The sequence below is a fragment of the Carettochelys insculpta genome, chromosome 6, assembly GCF_033958435.1.
Source record: "Carettochelys insculpta isolate YL-2023 chromosome 6, ASM3395843v1, whole genome shotgun sequence".
Classification (NCBI taxonomy): Eukaryota; Metazoa; Chordata; order Testudines; family Carettochelyidae; genus Carettochelys; species Carettochelys insculpta.
The window spans coordinates 39008229-39029326 of NC_134142.1; the positions used below are offsets into that span (position 1 = coordinate 39008229).

A 21098-nucleotide genomic window follows, 5' to 3' on the forward strand; every position below is an offset into this window, starting at 1 on the left:
TTACTGTTGTGTGGTGTACAGTTGCTGGTGAGAATTTGTTTCAGGTTGGCAGGCTGTCTGTAAGTGAGGACTGGCCTGCCTTCCAAGGTCTGTGAGGTTGAGGGATCATTGTCCAGGATGGGTTATAAGATCACTGATGATGTGCTGGAGAAGTTTAAGCTGGGGGCTGTAGGTAATATACAGTGGTGTTCTGCTATTTTCCTTGTTAGGCTGTCTTGTAGCAGGTGGTTTCTGGGTGCATGTCTGGTTCTGTCAATCTGTTTCCTCACTTCCTCAGGTGAATATTGTAGTTTTTGGAAAGCTTACTAACGGTCTTATAGGTGTTTGTCTCTGTCTGAGGGATGAGAGCAAATGCAGTCGTACCTTAGTGCTTGGATGTATACAACGGATTGTGTGCTGTGCCCTGGATGGAAGCTGGAGTCATGTAGGTAAGCATATCAGTCTGTGGGATTTCCGTGTAGGGTGGTGTTTATGTGACCATCACTTCTTTGCACAGTAGTGTCCAGGAAGTGTATCTCTTGTGTGGACTGGTCCAGGCTGAGTTTGATGGTGGGGTGGAAACTGTTGAAATCTCAATGAAACTCTTCAAGTGCCTCCTTTCCATGGGTCCAGATGATGATGATGATGATATCATCAATGTAGCACAAATAGAGGAGGGGTGGTAAGGGACAAGACTGAGGAAGCATTGTTCTAGGTCAGCAGTAAAACTGTTGACATAATGTGGGGCCATGCAGGTGCCCATAGCAGTGCCACTGATTTGAAGGTATAAATTGTCCTCAAATCTGAAATAGTTGTTGGTGAGGACAAAGTCACAAAGCTCCACCACCAGTTGTGCCTTGACATCATTGAGGATACTGTTCCTAACAGCTTGAAGCCCATCTTCATGTGGGATATTGGTGTGAAGGGCTTCTACATCCCTGGTAACCAGGATGGTGTTTTCAGGAAGGTCACCAATTGTGGGCACAGCCGTTTGTGGCGTGACCATGACAGTGTTGAAAGCTGCGGCCTGCACGTGCCCCATGCATGGTCAAGGCTTTGCTACCCAATTGGAACCTGGCATGCCAGTGTGCATTGACAAACACGCCCCCCCGCCCCCCCGAGCAGCTCGGTCACATACGAGGAAGCGGGGCCAGCTAAGGACTTAGTCACATATGCAGAAGTGAGACCACCACCTCACGAAGCATTAAAAGCTCCTAAAAAGGAAAAACTCCTAACTCCTAAAAAGGGCAAAAGGGCACCATGCACTGACATTGGCCAATGGGTTGCTTCTGTGTCCAAACCCCAATTGAAAAGTTAATTCCCTGCTCCCAAACTGGAGACGTGTGTACCTTGACAAGCCTGTTGTCCAGCCTGAGTTGCTTGTCCCTCCCACTAAAAATCTGGACCCTTTCAGCTAGATGTTGATGTGGGCTCTGCTCACCTTCTGCAGTTTGGTAACCGCCCTGTAAGTACAGGCTTACCCCTGTCCATCACCTGACATCGTGTTGGGGTAGACAGCTAGAGCACGCTAGGTATCCCCCTCCCCTCCTTAATTCCCCTTTTAACATTGATTAAGTCATTGTTAATAAAGCTTTTTTTTGTGTTCACTGCTTGTCTCGTCTCCATCCACCACTCGTCCAGCGAACCCCTTTTACTCCCGGGAAACCAATGTATTGAAATTTCTCAGGAAACCTGTGGTGTCTTGAAGATAGCTGGAAGTGCTGGTAGCATAGGGTCTGGGTAGAGAGTCCACATATACAGGCAATCCTATTGGAGCGTGCCGTTGCCTGAGATGATAGGGCATCTGGGATTTCCAGGTTTATGGATCTTGGGTAGTACTTGGGGCTTTAGGGATGTGTCTGTGTAGATTTATTTGTGTGCTTTTGTAGGGAGTGTCTTGAGCATATGGCGTAGTTTCTTTGCGTACTCCTCATTGGGATCAGAGGACAGTGACTTGTAGAATGTGGTATTGGAGACTTGCCTGGCATCTTTCTTTTGGCAGTCTGTCCCATTCATGATGACAACAGCACCTCCTTCGTCAGCCTCTTTGATAATAATGTCAGAATTGTTTCTGAGGCCATTGATGACATTGCATTGCATTCTGCATTATGGGGCAAGCAATGCTGCTTTTCCACAATCTCTGCCTGTGCACATTGGTGGAAGCACCCTATATATAGGTCCAGTCTGTCATTTCAAGAGTCAGGGGGAGTCCATGCAGAAGTCTTCTTCTTGTACTACTTGTACTGTAGGTGGGAGGATATCTGGATCAGTGTGCTGTTCAGTGTCCTGTTGAAAGTATTCCTTGAGTTGGAGATGGCGACAGTAGGCTTCCGGATCCCTGCAGAACTGTATCGTGTTTGTGAGGGTTGGGGGTGGGGGAAGGGTCCCCAGGATAGAGCTGACTCTTTTGCCAGGCTGCGTGTGTAGCTGGATAGATGGACACTACTGCTGCATGAGTTAAGGGTACCTCTACACATGTGGCAAGGAGGAGTTTAGATTCTTTGCGGTCCTTTTTCCTCTGTAGAGAAGTGAAGTGTGCATTGTAAATCTCCTGTTCTACTTAAGTCGAATCCAGCCATATAGAATTTTGTGTAGAAGGTTGTGTCTTTATGAGAGTCTCCAGATTTAAGAGCACTTTTTTGATGTTTTCCTGTTTGCTGTACAGGATGCTGATCAGGTGGTTCCTCAGTTCCTTAAAGAGCATATGGCACAATGTCTCGCCATAGTCTGTGTAGTTTGTCGATTGCAGTGGACTTTTCACATTCAGTCCATTTGGTATGGTGTCCATCTGTTTGCATTGGAGAGGAAGATGATGTCTGTGTATCTGTGCACATTTTTTCATGAGGTTGAGGGGGGTGGGGAATGCACTGTTCATTGAAGTAAACAGAAGTCATCAAAACTGAAGGAGTAAAAGGCTGGCTGGCTGGATGATCTAAAGGGTTTAAAAAGACATTTGATATTGTAGAAGTTGCATATACAACATTGAGAATTTAGCCTGAAGGTGTCTGAATAGAAATATTTTTAAAAAACTACATTGAGTAGTTGATGTGAGGAGTCTGAAGAGAGATGTCTAGGGTTAAATAAAGCAAAATTACCAAAGTAGCTCCAAAGCCGCTTCCGTCTTGGAGTCCATTGTGAGATCTTGGAGTCATTGTGGATAGGTCTCTGAAGACATCCGCTCAGCATGCAGCGGCAGTCAAAAAAGCTAACAAAATGTTGGGAACGATTAAGAAGGGAATAGATAATAAGACAGAAAATGTCATATTACCTTTACATAAATCCATGGTACGTCAACATCTGGAATACTATGTACAGATTTGGTCGCCCCATCTCAGAAAAAATATATTAGAATTGGAAAAGGTTCAGAAAAGGGCAACAAAAATAACTAGGGGTATGGAGCACATGACATATGAGGAGAGATTAATGAGACTGGGACGTTTTAGTTTGGAAAAAAGACGATTGGAGGGGATATGATAGAGGTATATAAAATCATGACTGGTGTGGAGAAAATAGATAAGGAATTGTTATTTACTCCTTCTCACAACACAAGAACTAGGGATCACCAAATGAAATTAATAGTTTTAAAACAAACAATAGGAAATACTTTTTCACACAACTCATAGTTAACCTGTGGAACTCCTTGCCGGAGAATGTCATGAAGGCCAAGGCTATAGTAAAGTTTAAAAAAGAAGTAGATAAATTCATGGGGGATAGGTCCCTCAATGGCTATTAGCCAGGATGGGCATGGATGGTGTCCCTAGCCTCCACTTACAAGAGGCTGGAAATGGGAGACAGGGAATTGATCACTTGATGATTACCTGTTCTATTCATGTTCTCTGGGGCACCTGGCATTGGCCACTGTCGGAAGACAGGATACTGGGGTTGATGGGCCTATGGTCTGACCCAGTATGGCTGTTCTTATGTTCTTAGCTGAAGGGTCTCAAAGTACCTTATCAGGATTAATTAAAACTTGCAACATGCTATTTGACAGAACAGATTGAAAATGAGGCACAGGAAGGGTAGGTAATTTGCCCAAACTCCATGGAAAGATGGGAAGAGAACACAGATATCTTGTCTCTGGTAATCTGCTTCCACTACTGGAAGTTAACACTTCTAGATTAAATATTAAATACTAAATATGAGTTTATGCCTCATTGAAAATTTTTGAAATCTATTTAAAGGCTGTTCTGCCTAAGGAAAGGTGTAGCATTTTTATTTCTTCTGCCCTTTCCCCTTTCTTAAAAAAATCTTTCTAGAGACATCTTTAAATACAGGTATTTGTTTTGAGGTTTTTTTTTCTTTGCCTTTCATCATCTGAAGTTCTAATTCCTCCTTTGTGATCTGATTTTATTGCTTTAATAGCAATTATGTGGGTTTGTGACTTCCCATTGTTAACCTGGAACAGGAGAATCTGTAAGGTTGTTTCTACACATGCCACTTTTGGAAACAGCCCAAAATATGCTAATGAAGCATGTATGTAAATTCCCAGCACCTCATTAGCATAGGGTCACATGATTTGGAGTCCAGAAGACGCTCTTCGGGACTCCAAAACGGCGTGTAGAAGCGTGGCCCATGGGGGTCTTCCGAAGGGCAGTCCTCTTTCTGGAGGCCCCTTCTTCCAGAAAATTCAGGAAGAAGGGGCCTCCAGAAGGAGGACATCCTTCTGGGAGACCCCCCTGGGGGCCACGCTTCTACATGCCATTTTGGAGTCTGGAAGAGCGTCTTCTGGACTTCAAATCATGTGAACTTATGCTAACAAGGCACTGGGAATTTACATATGTGCCTCATTAGCATATTTTGGGCTGTTGAAGTGGCATGTGTAGAAACAGTCTAAGAGATAGAGATCCTGGTTTTAAACAGGAATCTCCTTCCCACTGCATCTGTTCACCTTTTCCTATAAAGAGAGGAAAATAGAGGCAAAATTATTTTTGTTTTTCATGATTCATCAGTAGCTACTTTAAAGCTGTTGCATATACCTTTACAGCAAAGAATTGTACACTGTTCTGAACTTCACGAGCAACTAACTGTTTTCATGTGCCTGTTCTCTTAATTGTTTTAGATTGTTTGTTTTCAGAATTGTTGCTATTTGCTGTAATAGTCATCTTTTCTTTACATTGTTGTTGCAGTCAGAAACCCTGATTCTTTATAGTTTGCATGCTTCTTAATCAGCACTCGGAAAAATACATATTTTTGGGCAATTAGATGTTGGTTTGTTCATATTTTAATTAATGTTTTCATAATATCAGTATGATTACATTTAAATCTGTCCTTTTCCCTAGATTTCAGTATATCAATGGCAGATTCATCCAGTGGTTCAGACAACTTTCTTCATGGTCGTGTAGGAAGGCGGGGCCCTCTAAGAGCCACCCACAGCAGAACCTGGAACCGTGGTGCTGAAGAAGTTACAGAGAAGATCCATACTTTAGCAAACACTTTACAGGTTGTTAGAATATGATCAGATAACTTATGTTTGTGTAAAAGAAAGCACCCAATATTTCCAAATGAAGTAGTCTAGACAATTGCTGTGGCACTAGAAGTTATCTACATTGCTTGTTGTTTACAAACTGTAAAGTGTGTTTGGGAATAAAGCAAGATTTGTGTGCATTTACAATGAGTATGTAAGTGTTATTTCTGACAACAGCAGGGGAGTATGATTAAACTTTTAATAGAAATAACTAATTTGAATGTTTGAAAGGTCCATTAATGTCTCATTCACTTTCAAAGTTGGCAAAATGTTTGCGAACAGAGCAATCTTATTGTTTTTTTTTTAAACTGCAGAATTCTGACAGGAGGCATTAGCTCTTTGGGGATGGCAAAAGTAATCTGTTTTTGTACATTGCAAAGGGCAATGAGGTCCTGGGAATCCTAGGTATTATCATAATTTAAGTAAAAAAAAAAAAATTACAGATGGGTGTGATGACAAGATCTCATCCTCACAGACCTGATAATCTGAATAGATAATGTTCAGATTAAGGCTACATCTATATGATGATGTAAATTCAATTTTATGAAAATCAATTTTATAACTCTGATTTTTGTGAATCTGAATTGGACTATCCTCACCTCCCCATGGATTCCCCGCCAAGTCGACTTATTGCTGCCACGCTTAATCGTCAAACATTGACTGTTGGTGCAGTGCATTGTGGGAACCTATCACACAGTTACCTGAGCCCCATAGCATTCTGGGTATTTTCACTGGTGCAGTATGGGAAGAAAATGTCCCTCAAGTGGTTGTGGGTATGTCATGTCATCTTCCCACATTGCAGTGCCCTCATTCTCTCCCATGGAAAGCAAATGGAGACTTTTTTCAGAGTGAAAGAAGCAAAATAGGGAATCCCAGGTGAAGAAAACCTAAATAGGCTGGCTTCGGGAGGTGTAGGGCCCCCCTCAGCCACTTTTCCCTCTCCTTGAATCCAGAAACAACATCCTTGAAAATATGGCAGGAACAGAGCACAGCTTGAAGAAAGAGGATGGTAAAGTTGAGGAAAGTGTAAAATGTAACAACTAAAGCCAACTCCCTCAGGCAAGGGAAAGAAGACAATTTGTGGTGCAGGATTTTTGGCTTCCCAGTTCATTACACAGATGTGCCCAACACTGGGATTGGAGCTAGCCAAATTTTCACATGCAATCTGCTAGGGGTTCAGTGACAATGAAGACGGTACCATCGAGATTCCTTAAAATCGACTTTATGATGTAGTGTAGACAGAGCCTAATGCCCATGGACAGACTAGAGTGTAAAACAGTGTGATTGCATGTCTCTTTTGGATTACTTTTTGGGGCAGTGCCTTCTCAATCGGCAATATTAATTCTTTAAAACTGGCATTGAAAAATTGACATTGACATATGTTTTATGTATCTCGGACTCCAGCCCAAACTTGCTCAGTTTGCAATTTTAAGACTGTTTTCTCACTTACAGCTTTGCAGACTCACCACAAGCTCTGAGTCAAGATGGGTTCTTTACTTCATGCATCCATCAACAGCATAAAAATGAGGGAACGAGTTGGCCAGCAGTATCCTTGCTATTAGTGATTCATGAGAAGGAGAGAGACCACGGTGAACCTGCTGAGTTGTAACTTGGAAAAGAAAAATCTTAACTGAGTATAATTGAGCTTGAATAATTCTTCAGAGTCAAATTATACTTTAAAACTGCAGTTTTAATTTTGACCCGAAGAAAAATTCTGTTTTAGATGTACTGTGTTTATCCTTTTGATTTAATGAATTAAGACTCAGTATTTCAGTGTGAAGTAGTATTGTTCTCAGTTTATAGATCGGGGACTTGAGGCACTGAGAGTAAAGTGAATCCCAACGCTGAAAAGAATCCAGCTCTCTTGCCTTCAGTGTCATGCCATAATTAGAAGATCAGATTCCCTTTTAACAGTCTTAGATTTTTATATTGCTGTTGAGCCAGACAGTGCAATATAAATGACTGTATTTATTTTCAGTTTATTCAGAGCTTCAAGCTCTCTTATTTGTTTGGTGAACCTGACTGGTAACTTCAGTTCTTTGCCTCGGCTTACCCAGCTGTAAAACAGAGGTAATGTAATGATACTTTAGAATCTTAATGGGATTTCCATAATATGAGGCTAAATTATTGCTTCAAGGTTCTTGGCTGAAAGTTTGATACAGTATAGCAAAATTTGGCTGGTTAAATGTAGGTATTTACTGAAAATGAGTAGTCATATTTTTTTTTTCAGAGTTGGTTTGCATTTCCATCTCCTTGGGAGTTGTGTAAGCCATATTAAATATCAGATCACTTATGTAGCTGTGTAATAAAACAAAACAGCAGTCATGTAGCACTTTAAAGACTAACAAAATTATTAGATGATGAGCTTTCATGAGACAGACCCACTTCTTCAGAGCTATATAATTTCCAGTCCAGACGCAGATATATGACAGAGGGGTCCAAAAATTGCAAAAGAAAACTGACAAATAAAATACATGTACTGAAGGAGTGGGGTGAGGGATGTTAAGTGTCTTGTCTGAGTTTATTACAAACATCAAAGGAAGGGAAGCGGTCCTTGTAATGCGTGAGATTATTGTTGTCGATGTTCATACCAAGTGTTAATATCAAATTTGAATATGAAGCCCAGGTCACAAATCTCCCTTTGTAATCTATTTTTAAAGTCTCTTTGTTATAGGACGCATATTCTCAGGTCTTTAACAGAAAGGCCCACTCCACTGAAATGCTCACTGATCAGCTTACATGTATTGAGATTCCTGATGTCTGCTGTGCGTCCATTCATTCTTTGGCAAAGCATTTGCGCAGTTTGTCCAATGTACATTGTAGCAGGGCTTTGCTAGAACATAATAGCATATATAATATTGGTTGAAGAACATGAGAATGAGCCCCTGATCATGTAATTAACATGGTTAGGTCCAGTGATGGTCTCTCCAGAGTAAGTATGTGGACAAAGTTGGCAAAGGGGTTTGTTGCAAGGAAGATTTCCAGGATTAGTATTACTGTGGTGTAGCTTGTGGTTGCTCATGAGAATCTTTCTTAGGTTAGGAGGTTGTCCATAGGAGAGGACAGGCCTGTCACCTAGGGCCTTCTGGAGTGCAGCATTATGATCTAGAATATGTTGAAGGCTTTTAATGATACATTGCATGGGTTTGAGTTAGGGGCTGTAGGTAATGTCAAGTGGTGTTCTGTTATTGGCCTTCTTGGGCCTATCTTGAAGTAGCTGGTTTCTGGGTCTTTGTCTGGCCCTGTTAATCTGTTTTTACTTCTCTGGATGGGTAATTAATACTAATATATGTCCTACAACAAAGACATTTAGAAACAGATTATATAGGGAGATTTGTGAACTGGGCTTTATATTCAAATTTCACATATTAACACTTGGTATGAACATAGACAACAATTATCTCACGTATTACAAGGACCACTTCCGTTCCTTTGATGTTCGTAATGATCTCAGACAAGACACTTGATCAGGCCATCAGTGATTTGGACCTCTGTGCTTTATATATTGAGTCTGTTCTGGTAAGGCTATGATCTGAAGAAGTGGGTCTTTCCCATGAAAGCTCATCATCTAATAAATCATTTTGTTAGTCTTTAAAGTGCTACATGCATGCTGTTTTGTTCTGTTTGAAAACATACTAAAATGGCTACCTCTCTTTAGCTGTCTAATGTGAAGCAAAGGATTATTTATGATATAGTTAACAACATAATGTACCTTTTGGGTTTTTTTGGAGAGAAGATTTCTAATTTAACGTTTTCCTCCCCCCACTTCAGGATACTAACCGAAACCTGAGACATGTTGACCAGATGCTAGGACAGTACAGAGAATACAACAACGAACAGAGTGAAGCAATAGCAACCGTGAGCAACTTTCAACGTAACCTTAAGCCTCTTCTATTATAATATAACCAGTTGAAAATTGGTGTTTAGGCGTGGCAAGCTAGAGAGATTTAAACAGTATAAATAAATCATTAATAGTCTTCTGTACTACCATCTTTTGAAAAGCCAGTTTTCCTCAGCATGCGAAATGGGAGCCCAGCCCTGCCCCTTCTCTCCCATGCATCTGGGAGCTTCCAGGAAGCCATGCTGCCTGTGGGCTAACAAAATACCAGGTAATGGTACCAAACATGACCTAAACAGTAAAGCTCTGCATCTTTATTAGTGAAGCTGTTGTAAGGAAGACTATTAATGATTTTAAAACGTATCGCCAGCACTTGGACAGTACATAGAGGTCCAAAGATCAAATTTTGGTACAGCACCTCAGAAAGGTTGTTGACCCCTAGATTAAAGCACTTTTAGTATAGGTTGGCCTAATTTGCTTTGTGGTCCCTTAAGGAGATGACCTGAAGGGTGAAATTCAAAACAGTGCAGAGTCCCCCACAACGCCACATATGCCTCTTAAGCCTCTGACATGGAATGTTAAGTGTGGTACACAGGACATTTTGCAAGCCTTTGCCCAAGGGTAAACGTAATCAGAATGGGATGATATTTAAATGCAAATTAAAAACAAGAGATGGATAGTGTTAAGGGTGAACAAATTATTTGGTACTCTGGGAGTTACCAAGTTTAAGATATTGAAGTCAGAGATCTATTGAAACTGAACTCTGGTATGATATAATGTGAAAAATATACTCTCTTGCTTGAAAATTAGACTAATATTTGAATACTTGAATATTTGAGTTCACGGATTTCTGTAAGATGCATAACTCTACAATCAGCTTTGGATTTAAGTCTTGACCCACTGCCATTTGATCATTGTCTATAAATACCTACTACCTTCTGAGAAATTTTCCTTTAACAGAAAGCCCTTTAATCTAATATAACAGGATCCAATGATTAGAAGCATAGTTCCCTGTAGAGTGCGTGCTTGTGCGAATGTTCAGGAGGAAATGAAAGGCTGCACACCCAATTGAGGCAGTATGCTTCCACTAATTAGGTACTTTTTGGACTTGCAGACATGAAGGTGAGCTGGGCAGTGGGTGGAATACAGGAGTGGGTGAGGATCAGGAGTTAAGTTGGAGACTAAATCTGGGGCATTCCAGTTCCAGTCAGGGAAAGTCCCTGCTGCACCGTATGCGGACAGGCAGAGGAGTGTTGGATTCCATTTCAGTCCTAGCTGAACTACTTTGTTCCAAGACACTGTATTGCAACGTATTTTGTCATGCCACAGTGAAAAAACTCTTCAACTCATATTGAAAAAACTGGTGTTGCTAGACTGCAATTGTATGTGTTTTTTTAAAGTCAGCTTTCAAGATCTTTGTTTTTGGTTTTCAAAGCAAAACAATTTTATTTAAATATATGTATATGTGCATGTGTGTGCACATGTGTGCTTTTTATATTTATATTTTCTTGCACGTGTATATATGCACCTTTTTAATGATTTATTATTTTATTGCAGTTAAAGGAGACACTAGAACAATCGATAGGCCAATTGAGGAGCCAGAGATTGTCTAGAAATTCTGTAATAAGGAGTGCCTCTCTTTCAAGTTTATACACAAGTGACCTGGATGGTGAAACAGCAACCAGTAAATGTTAAGAAATTTTAATATGTTTATGAATTGTACTATTAATTTAAGGCTAGAGAGTGAATTTACGTTAAATGGAGTGGATTCATGCTTGTTTTTCTATTAAAATCATAACTTTAAAGACAAGTCCAGTTTTTTTGGGCCTAATCAGTGCTGGTAGTAAGTGCTATGTGTCTCATTGGCCGTGTCTACACTAGCCAAAAACTTCAAAATGGCCATGCAAATGGCCATTTCGAAGTTTACTAATGAAGCGCTGAAATACATATTCAGCACCTCATTAGCATGCAAGCGGTCGCAGCACTTCGAAATTGACGCGCCTCGCTGCTGCGCGGCTCGTCCAGATGGGGCTTCTTTTCGAAAGGATCCCGCCTACTTCGAAGTCTCCTTATTCCCATCTGTTCATAGGAATAAGGGGACTTCGAAGTAGCCGGGGTCCTTTCGAAAAGGAGCCCTGTCTGGACGAGCTGCGCCAATTTCGAAGTGCCGCGGCTGCCCGCATGCTAATGAAGCGTTGAATATGTATTTCAGCACTTCATTAGTAAACTTCGAAATGGCCATTTGCATGGCTATTTTGAAGTTTTTGGCTAGTGTAGACGTAGTCACTGAGGAGTAGGGAGTCTTTACTTTTCCTTTAATGTAAATCTCCTTTTCTTAGCTTGAGAGAGCTCTGAAATATTGGGCTTCAATTTAGATTTTTTATAGATAGAAAAAACTGACATTGGCCCAGTATTGGATATTTCTCTTCCTATGCCTTGGGAAGCTGTGATCTTTTTTTTTTTTTTTGGGCGGGGGGGATGGGATGGGATGGGATGGGATGAGGGGGGCATATTCTACATTTTTGTGAGGAAAAGCATATATATTTCTGTAGGGGGTTGATTTGAGGGGGTGGGGGGACTGTTTTGCAGTGTTAGACCAAATCCTGAGAGGATGGGTTGGTGAGCAAGCCAATGTCAAGTGTTTGGAGAAGACAGTTGAGAGACGAAATCCATTTATTAGTTATCTGTGGAAACTGATCGCATTGTATCTTTTGATTTGTCTATGCCTATATGAGCATTTTGAGATTTTTTTCCCAATATTCCCTTTCTGCAGGTTTATCCTTCCATTTGTTTATTTTTTTGCCTTATCTTTTAAAGGGAATCACCATTTTCATCCTACCTCGCCTCTCAGGGATTATGAAAACCCACAGAGCACTAGACGTCGGAGATCTAGATCTGCTAATGTCCAGTTTGTTAATGAGGCTGATAACTTCGACCAGGTATGTGAGATCTGTTCTTAAACTTCCCTTTCTATTATAGAAATAACGCAAATTAAAAAATCCTGTGGAATTCAGAGCAGATAGACTTGTATGTTGGCTGCTGACATGCAAGTACTTTCTAGAGTGTTCTAAGTCTTATTACGCATCGTGCTCTTATGTCACTTGAGAGCACAGCATATTATGCATGTTTTTGAGAAAGGTCCTCTGAGATCCCCATTGCTGTAGTTCATTTACTCGCACCTCTCACACTCAAAATACCCTGTGGGAACTGTCCTAATGGCTGAGGTCAGCTGGTAATTGCTCCTGAAACGTAATTGTTTATATAAAGAGTGACAGAGGCTGTGACATGTTGTGTATATCTTCAAAGGTACTGTTTGAAAATCTCTTAATATAGGAGTGATGTATAATAAATTAGCTCCTCTAATCATGAAAAAAAAGATCTCGAGACTACAGCTCTGAGTGCTTCACAATTATTTAAACAAACATCAATACAGAATTAAAATGCTAGTCTTGTCCCATACTTAATTCACCATGCTTATCTCAGTCATGCTGGGACTGCAGTTCGTAGTCCATCATTCATCATAGTCCCAAATGTCTGCTTAAAACAGGTCTTGTAGCTCACAGGTTTTAACTTTTAGAGGCGCATGGCGAGAGCAAGCTCTGGATTCAAGAGCTCCTCTATGGGATGCCCCGAGACCAACCTCGTCTCTTTTAAATTAAGGAAACTCATCTTGTTCTTGTTGAATGACTTCAGATGTAGCGGATAGCCCAGCTCACTGTGTGATACACCATTCATTAAATGATTGGCTGCATCTTGCATTGGCTTCAGTTTTCATACTGTTTCACATATGTAGCTTTATAATGCTCATGGAGACACAGGCATGGTGTATAGTGGTATCATAGCCTTCACTCTTGATTGGATTAACTTTGGACAGCTTGCTGTCCTTTTCACTGTGTTGCATGTAGACATTGGATTATTTGTCCCATGGCAACAAACGGGGCAAATGAAATGGAGATGAAGATTTAGGTATCAGTTGTTCTGTTTCAGACACTTCAGCCATGGTCTATTTGTTAACTCTCCAAAAAAATTGATATGCTCTTTTGAATGAGTAGGATAACAGAATGGATTCCTATTGTACTTATTATGTGTAAGCATTTACTCCAAACTACTCTTGCCCTCCCCCACCAGTAAATGTAAATGGAGCTACGGGAGGGAATCCCTCTACTTTGCAGTAAACAGTTATGCCAACAGGACCTCATGAAAAGTAATATAAAAGAGCTAATAAACCAGGTTGAACACTTTATCTTTATTAATTGCTGGCAGATCAGCATATGTAAAAATACAACTTTTGTACTGTAATCCAATCTAAATCTTTATTAAGGGTTAAGGAAGTCTGAGGATCCCAGAAAATATCAGAGTAATTTCCATTATATAATTTGTCATGACCTTTTCCCTAGAAGAAGTGTTGGTTAACCTTTTCAATGATAAAATATCTGTAATTATATGCTCTTTGGAAAAACACTTGTTTTGTTTTGTTGTGTGCGTAGATAGCTCTTTGTGGTTGTTCCCAGAATACAAATTAGATTTTTTTCATGTATAGTTTAAATATCTTTCTGGGGAAAGATTCCTCTCGCCTGCCCCCACCCCCAATTAATTGAGTGAAGGACCTGAACAATGTCAGGTGAATCTTCTAGAGAGTGTCTTTCTCTCTCTCTCTCTCTCTCTCTCTCACCATCTCTGAGAGTACACTCTTATATGCCAAAATAAGTACTGCTTTGCTTATTTTTACAAAACTACTTTAATATTAACCATATTTTTAATTTTAGTAAAAAAAATAGATAAGATGCTAGTCTCTGGGATGTATTTAATGACTGTGACCCTAGTCTTTAGTTTGAGGTATGTGAGATCTGAGCATCACCATCACTTGCCACCACTTGACTCCTGATATTCCATGATCCTGTCCCCCACATTCCCATTCTTGGCATATTTCTGACCTTTTCATATTTCTTCAGTGTGATAAACTATGAAATGTATTAATAATTCCATAATCATTTTAATCAATGCAAATCTAAATTTTTTTAAAATAAATGGTGGCTTTTTTCAGTAGATTTACTTCCACACTTCGTCCATCGCAGTTTTCTATTCCATTAAGAACATAAGAACATAAGAACATAAGAACGGCCATACTGGGTCAGACCAAAGGTCCATCAAGCCCAGCATCCCATCTGCCGACGGTGGCCAATGCCAGGTGCCCCAGAGAAGGAGAACAGAAGACAATGATCAAGTGATTTATCTCCTGCCATCCATCTCCTGCCCTTGTTATGAAGGCTAGGGCACCATACTTTATCCCTGGCTAATAGCCATTTATGGACCTAACCTGCAAAAATTTATCAAGCTCTTTTTTAAACCCTAATAGAGTCCTGGCCTTCACAGCCTCCTCAGGCAAGGAGTTCCACAGGTTGACTGTGCGCTGTGTGAAGAAAAATTTCCTTTTATTAGTTTTGAACCTACTACCCATCAATTTCATTTGGTGTCCCCTAGTTCTTGTATTATGGGAAAAGGTAAATAATTTTTCTATATTCACTTTCTCCACACCATTCATGATTTTATATACCTCTATCATATCGCCCCTCAATCGCCTTTTTTCCAAACTGAAAAGTCCCAGTCTCTCTAGCCTCTCCCCATATGGGACCCTTTCCAAGCCCCTAATCATCTTAGTCGCCCTTTTCTGAACCTTTTCTAATGCCAATATATCTTTTTTGAGGTGAGGAGACCACATCTGCACGCAGTACTCGAGATGTGGGCGTACCATAGTTTTATATAGGGGAAGTATGATATCTTTTGTCTTATTATCGATCCCTTTTTTAATAATTCCTAACATCCTATTTGCCTTACTAACTGCCGCTGCACACTGCGTGGATGTCTTCAGAGAACTATCCACTATAACTCCAAGATCCGTTTCCTGATCTGTCGTAGCTAAATTTGACCCCATCATGTAGTACGTGTAATTTGGGTTATTTTTTCCAACATGCATTACCTTACACTTACCCACATTAAATTTCATTTGCCATTTTGCTGCCCAATCACTCAGTTTGCTGAGATCTTTTTGTAGTTCTTCACAATCCCTTTTGCTTTTGACTGTCCTGAACAACTTGGTGTCATCTGCAAACTTTGCCACCTCACTGCTTACCTCATTTTCTAGATCATTGATGAACAAGTTGAACAGGATCGGTCCCAGGACTGACCCCTGGGGAACACCACTAGTTACCCCCCTCCATTGTGAAAATTTACCATTTATTCCCACCCTTTGTTTTCTGTCTTTTAACCAATTCCCGATCCATGAAAGGACCTTTCCTCCTATCCCATGACCACCTAATTTACATAAAAGCCTTTGGTGTGGGACCGTGTCAAAGGCTTTCTGGAAATCTAGGTATATTATGTCCACTGGGTGCCCCTTGTCCGCATGTTTATTAACCCCTTCAAAGAATTCTAATAGATTAGACAGACACGACTTCCCTCTGCAGAAACCATGCTGACTTTTGCCCAACAATTCGTGCTCTTCTATGTGCCTTGCAATTTTACTCTTTACTAGTGTTTCTACTAATTTGCCTGGTACTGATGTTAAACTTATCGGTCTATAATTGCCAGGATCTCCTCTAGAGCCTTTTTTAAATATTGGTGTTATATTGGCCGTCTTCCAGTCATTTGGTACCAAAGTGGATTTAAAGGATAGGTTACAAACCACTGTTAATAACTCCGCAATTTCACATTTGAGTTCTTTCAGAACCCTTGGGTGAATGCCGTCTGGTCCTGGAGACTTGTTACTATTCAGCTTATCAATTAATTCCAAAACCTCCTCTAATGTCACTTCAATCTGAGTGAGTTCCTCAGATTTGTTGCCTAAAAAGGCTGGCTCAGATTTAGGAACCTCTGTAACATCTTCAGCCGTGAAGACTGAAGCAAAGAAATCATTTAATCGCTCCGCAATGGCACTGTCTTCCTTGATCGCTCCTTTTATATCTTTATCATCCAAGGGCCCCACTGCTTTTTTAGCAGGCTTCCTGCTTCTAATGTATTTAAAAAACATTTTACTATTGTTTTTTGAATTTTTGGCTAGCTGTTCCTCAAACTCTTTTTTGGCTTTTCTTACTACATTATGACAGTTAGTTTGGGAGTGTTTATGTTCCTTTCTATTTTCCTCACTAGGATTTGACTTCCACTTTTTAAAAGCTGCCCTTTTCTCTCTCACTGCCTTTTTAACATGGCTGTTTAGCCATGGTGGTTCTTTGTTAGGTCTCTTACTGTGTTTTTTTATTTGGGGTATACATTTAAGTTGGGCCTCTAGTATGGTGTCTTTAAACAGTTTCCATGCAGCTTCCAGGGATTTTAGTTTAATTACTCTACCTTTTAGTTTCTGTTTAACTAGCTTCCTCATTTTAGTGTAATTCCCCTTTTTGAAATTAAATGCCAGAGTGTTTGACCGCTGCGGTGTTCTTCCCAACACAGGAATATTAAAAGTTATTATATTGTGGTCACTATTTCCAAGCGGTCCAGTAACAGTTACCTCTTGGACCAGATCCTGCGTTCCAGTCAAGACTAGATCGAGAATCGACTCTCCCCTTGTGGGTTCCCGTACTAGCTGCTCCAAGAAGCAGTCATTTAAGGCATCAAGAAATTTAATCTCTGAATCCCGTCCTGAGGTGACATGCACCCAATCAATATGGGGATAATTGAAATCTCCTATTATTACTGTGTTTTTTATTTTGATAGCCTCTCTAATCTCCCTCATCATTTCAGCATCACTATCACTGTCCTGGTTAGGTGGTCGGTAATATATTCCTAATGCCATATTCATATTAGAGGAATGAATTGTTATCCATAATGATTCTATGGAACATTTTGATTCCTTTAGGATTTTTACTTCATTTGATTCTATATTATCCTTCACATATAGTACCACTCCGCCACCCGCACGACCTGTTCTGTCTTTCCGATATAATTTATATCCCGGTATGATAGTGTCCCACTGATTGTCCTCATTCCACCATGTTTCTGAGATTAAGTTTCTCTCCGCTGTAACTACTGCTCAGAGTGGAAAATCAAAGTAAAATTTACAATATTTCCTTAAAAGGTAGTACAAGTTGTTCAGAGTTTAATTTCTCCACCTGCCCTGTTTTGCTGATTGATATGGAGCAAGGAAACCAGGACTGCATTTGAAAAGGACAGATAATTATAGTATTTAGACCCAGAATTACACCTCAGGACTCTCAGGTCTGGAATTATTAGACAACTTTGACATCTTTAACCTATAGGTTTCATTTCAGTGTTTCTTTAAAAAGTTTTAAAATGTTTTCCTTTTAAAATGGCACTGAAGAAAGACATTTCAAACTTTTCAGCTTTATTTGTGTGCTGTCATTTGCAGCTGCATTCCTTACACCAGTCCCTTCGAGACCTCAGCAGTGAACAGATTCGCCTAGGAGGTGACATCAGCAGAGAAATTTCAAGAAGAAACCGGTATGAGTAGTATCTGTTTCCACATGTGGCAGATAGGATGATCTGTTGAAGGATAAATTAGAAAAAGTAGTTGAAGAGCAGTTTCTCTCTAATTTGTCCTCCCAGGCAGCAGAATGGTCTATCTCACACGTGTCTGTTTGCCATCTGGGAAAGCAGGGAGGAGATTGCTGAGGGTGCATCTGGCAAGACAGTAAGGGAGGCAGGGTGGAGCTGGGCTGCCTCTGGCTGTGGGCGAGGGAAGGAGTTGGGAGCAGCTGCTGCTGCCAGGCCATGGTGGAGAGAGAAGTTGGCAATTCCCATGTGAATAGTGGCAGCCGGAGCATGGCTGTGAGCGGTGCCTTCCCTCCCTCGTAGAGGAGATAGGAGACTGACAGGAGCCATGTCCTGCTGCCCAGCCCTGGGGTGTGAGGGAGTCAGTAGCAGCAGCCAAACCTCGCTCTGAGGGGCATGTTCCCTTCCCTGATGGCCTGGCAAGGGGCTGTTCCCAGCTCCTCCTCTTCCCCCAGGTGAGCCCTAGGGCTGGTGGTGGGGAGAGGGTATGTCAGGGGAGAGGCAGTCCCAAAGTGCACAGCTGTGTGACTTCCTTGGAAGGGCAGCTCTGGCAGCATGGTTCCCTGACTCCTGGGAAGGCAGCAGGGTGGCAAGCATAGTGAACAGGGGGCATGGCCCCCTGGCAAATATAGAAATTAATTTTTGTTGGTTTAACCGAGTTAATGGAGCAAAATAGAAATAAGCACACTCAGGCGTACAGAATGTACAATATGCATCCTATGATTTTAAAAGAAGAGTTTTAGACTTTTGTTCCAAAATGTGGGGAAAGGACAACCTGTATCCTGATAAATTATCAAAGTCACATCTTCATATTCAGTATATAATAGACAGTTCTTCTCAAAGGTAGTGTTTTCAGTCACCTTATCCACTTGGCCAGGAGTTGGGAATCATTTGTTCTATTCACAACTTTTCCGCTGATAGAGTGTGCTTAGGACCTGATGAGAGAGACTACCATTGACTTCCATGAGGGTTGATTGAGGCAATTAGGATTTTCTTTAGTAGTCAAAAATGCGGATGGGCCTTAAGCATGTCACTTATGTTTCCTGTGCCTCAGTTTATTGTTCTGTGCAATGGGTGTAATCCACAAAAGAATAGCAAGGGTTAACTTAATGTTTGCAAAGTGCTGTGTCAGATCTCTAAACGAATGACAAAGTAAATATTGGCACTATTGTAATGCAATTGCATAGGCAGCTAAAACTCAGGAATATGACTTCTTAGTTACATAGAACTGCTACTGTGTAATGTTTGTGTCCTCATTAAAATCTGAATCCTAGAACAAAATTATTGAAAATAACTCAAGAAATGATTTGCATTCTGGATCCTGATGTTTTTTGTTTACATGTTAAACTACAACATGTATGACTAAGAGTGGTGGCATGTCAATTAGCTCCTCATTATTTGACTTGAAAGTGAGGATACATTTTAGTATGAGATTTTAGCCCCTGAGGTCTGACCTCTGTTTTATTTAGGAGTTTGTAGACAGAAAAGATCTGTTTTTAAAACTGCCCTAACGTGCAGGAATTGCTTAGAAATCCAAAATAAATAATTGCTTATGAAAGCACATACAGTTGCAGTTCAGTTTAAGGTAACCCAGACTATCAAAATTCAAAATTAATCTGTGCCTCTCTTTCTTCTAAGGACTGATGCAGAAACCAAAAAGATCCTGGAAGACTTGTCTGCAAAGTTCACTGAACCCCAAACACAAGAAACTGTGAGTGTTGTGAGGTATCTTTTCAGCATAGCTAACAGGGTTAGGAAGGAAGGTGAATGTTAAACATGCATGTCTGAAACCACTCCCCTCTCATGCATCTGATGAAGCGGGTCTTTGCCGACGAAAGCTTATGCTCCAAAATATCTGTTAGTCTGTAAGGTGCCACGAGACTTCTTCTTGTTCTCGATGCATCTTGCCAATCAACCTAATACTGGCATGTTAACGCGTCCTTTAAAATGTGATGAAGTTAGGGCCAGTGTTCTTGGGTGCTTTCATTGTGGGGTGAAAATTTAACATATTTTATCCCTCAGATTCTTCCTAGTTGAACTAAATGGGGACATTTTTACAGTAGTTTAGGACAGTGATTTTTCTTTCTTTTTTTTTTTTTTTTTGCCGGTACTTGCTGATACTGAGTACTGGCACCTTGGCAGCCCCAGGCATGGGATTGGCTGGGGGTGAGAGGGTGGGGAGCTGGCTTTCTTTCTTTGTTTTAAACAAGCAAACAAACAAAAAGTACTGGTTTGGGGTATTTTTTCTGTTCCTTCACAATAAATTTCAGAGGGGTAGCTGTGTTAGTCTGTATCTGCAAAAACGACAAGAAGTCCTGTGGCACCTTATAGACTAACAGATATTTTTGAGCATAAACTTTTGTGGGCAAAGACCCGCTTCATCAGGTGAGGGTCTTTGCCCACGAAAGCTTATGCTTAAAAATGTCCGTTAGTCTATAAGGTGCCGCAGCACATCTCATTGTTTCTGCAATAAATCGTCTTTGAGAAAGCTGGAAGTATTGTAGTTTGATCATTAGTTGGAACATTTTTCAGCACCTTGGTGGTGGTCTAGCATCAGCACTTTGTGCTGCTATGTGGAACGTCCAAATTCTTGGCTTCACCCTTCTATTAAGGCCCACTGAGATGAAGAGGTCACTCATGTGGCCTACTGGTTATTTGTGGTTGCCTATCCCTGCTTATGGGAAGTTTCTGTATTTCACAATAGGCCAAGAACACTTGCAGTTTCAAGTCTTACTCTATCAGAGCTCAAGCTGTTCGATCAACTTTTCTGAGCAACATCCCTCTAGTTCATATCTACACCTCAGCAGCGTGATCATCTCTGTAACTTTTCCAGACATTTTGCTTCACATCTCTAGATCCTTGTCCAAATCAACAAGCTGGAGGTACAGTCTCTGTTCAGATGATCAGCAGCTCTTTTAGAAGTAGAGGGACTTGAGATGAGTCACCTGCAATGACTTGAATATGTACACAATCATTTTGAGAGAAAAAAATGGTTCTTTACCTATACTGTAACCATAATCCTTTGACATGTGCAGTGCATGTATAAATTCCACAACCTACTCAGTTTTCCTGCTAGCTTGGATGTTGCATACAGTAGTGTGAGGGAAGGGAGAGAGACTTTTTTATGCTCTTATCCAAGAGTAAAAGGAGAGCAGAGGTCCCTGATGGCACAAGTCTGTCCTGAGAACAAATGGGTGCATTGACACTTGCAATGGCATGTATATGTTCACAGTGCATCTCAAAAACCAATTGTTGTTACATAGGTAAGTGACTAGTATTTTTCCCCACAGGAACTAGCGTGGGACCATGATA

At 40.7% G+C, this 21098-nt stretch overlaps 1 protein-coding gene across 1 annotated transcript in view; it reads left to right on the top strand.

Annotated features, from left to right (window-relative positions):
• The first annotated feature begins 303 nt into the window (after window positions 1–303).
• The window catches only part of CEP128 (centrosomal protein 128), a 315311-nt gene continuing 294516 nt past the window's right edge, over window positions 304–21098 (top strand). Inside the window, exons 1-7 of the mRNA XM_074998779.1 lie at window positions 304–428; window positions 5259–5419; window positions 9215–9301; window positions 10839–10965; window positions 12099–12220; window positions 17644–17735; window positions 19425–19497. Of these exons, the coding sequence (XP_074854880.1) occupies window positions 5273–5419; window positions 9215–9301; window positions 10839–10965; window positions 12099–12220; window positions 17644–17735; window positions 19425–19497 (648 nt within the window). The 5' untranslated portion in view covers window positions 304–428; window positions 5259–5272. The remainder of the gene's footprint in view (window positions 429–5258; window positions 5420–9214; window positions 9302–10838; window positions 10966–12098; window positions 12221–17643; window positions 17736–19424; window positions 19498–21098) is intronic.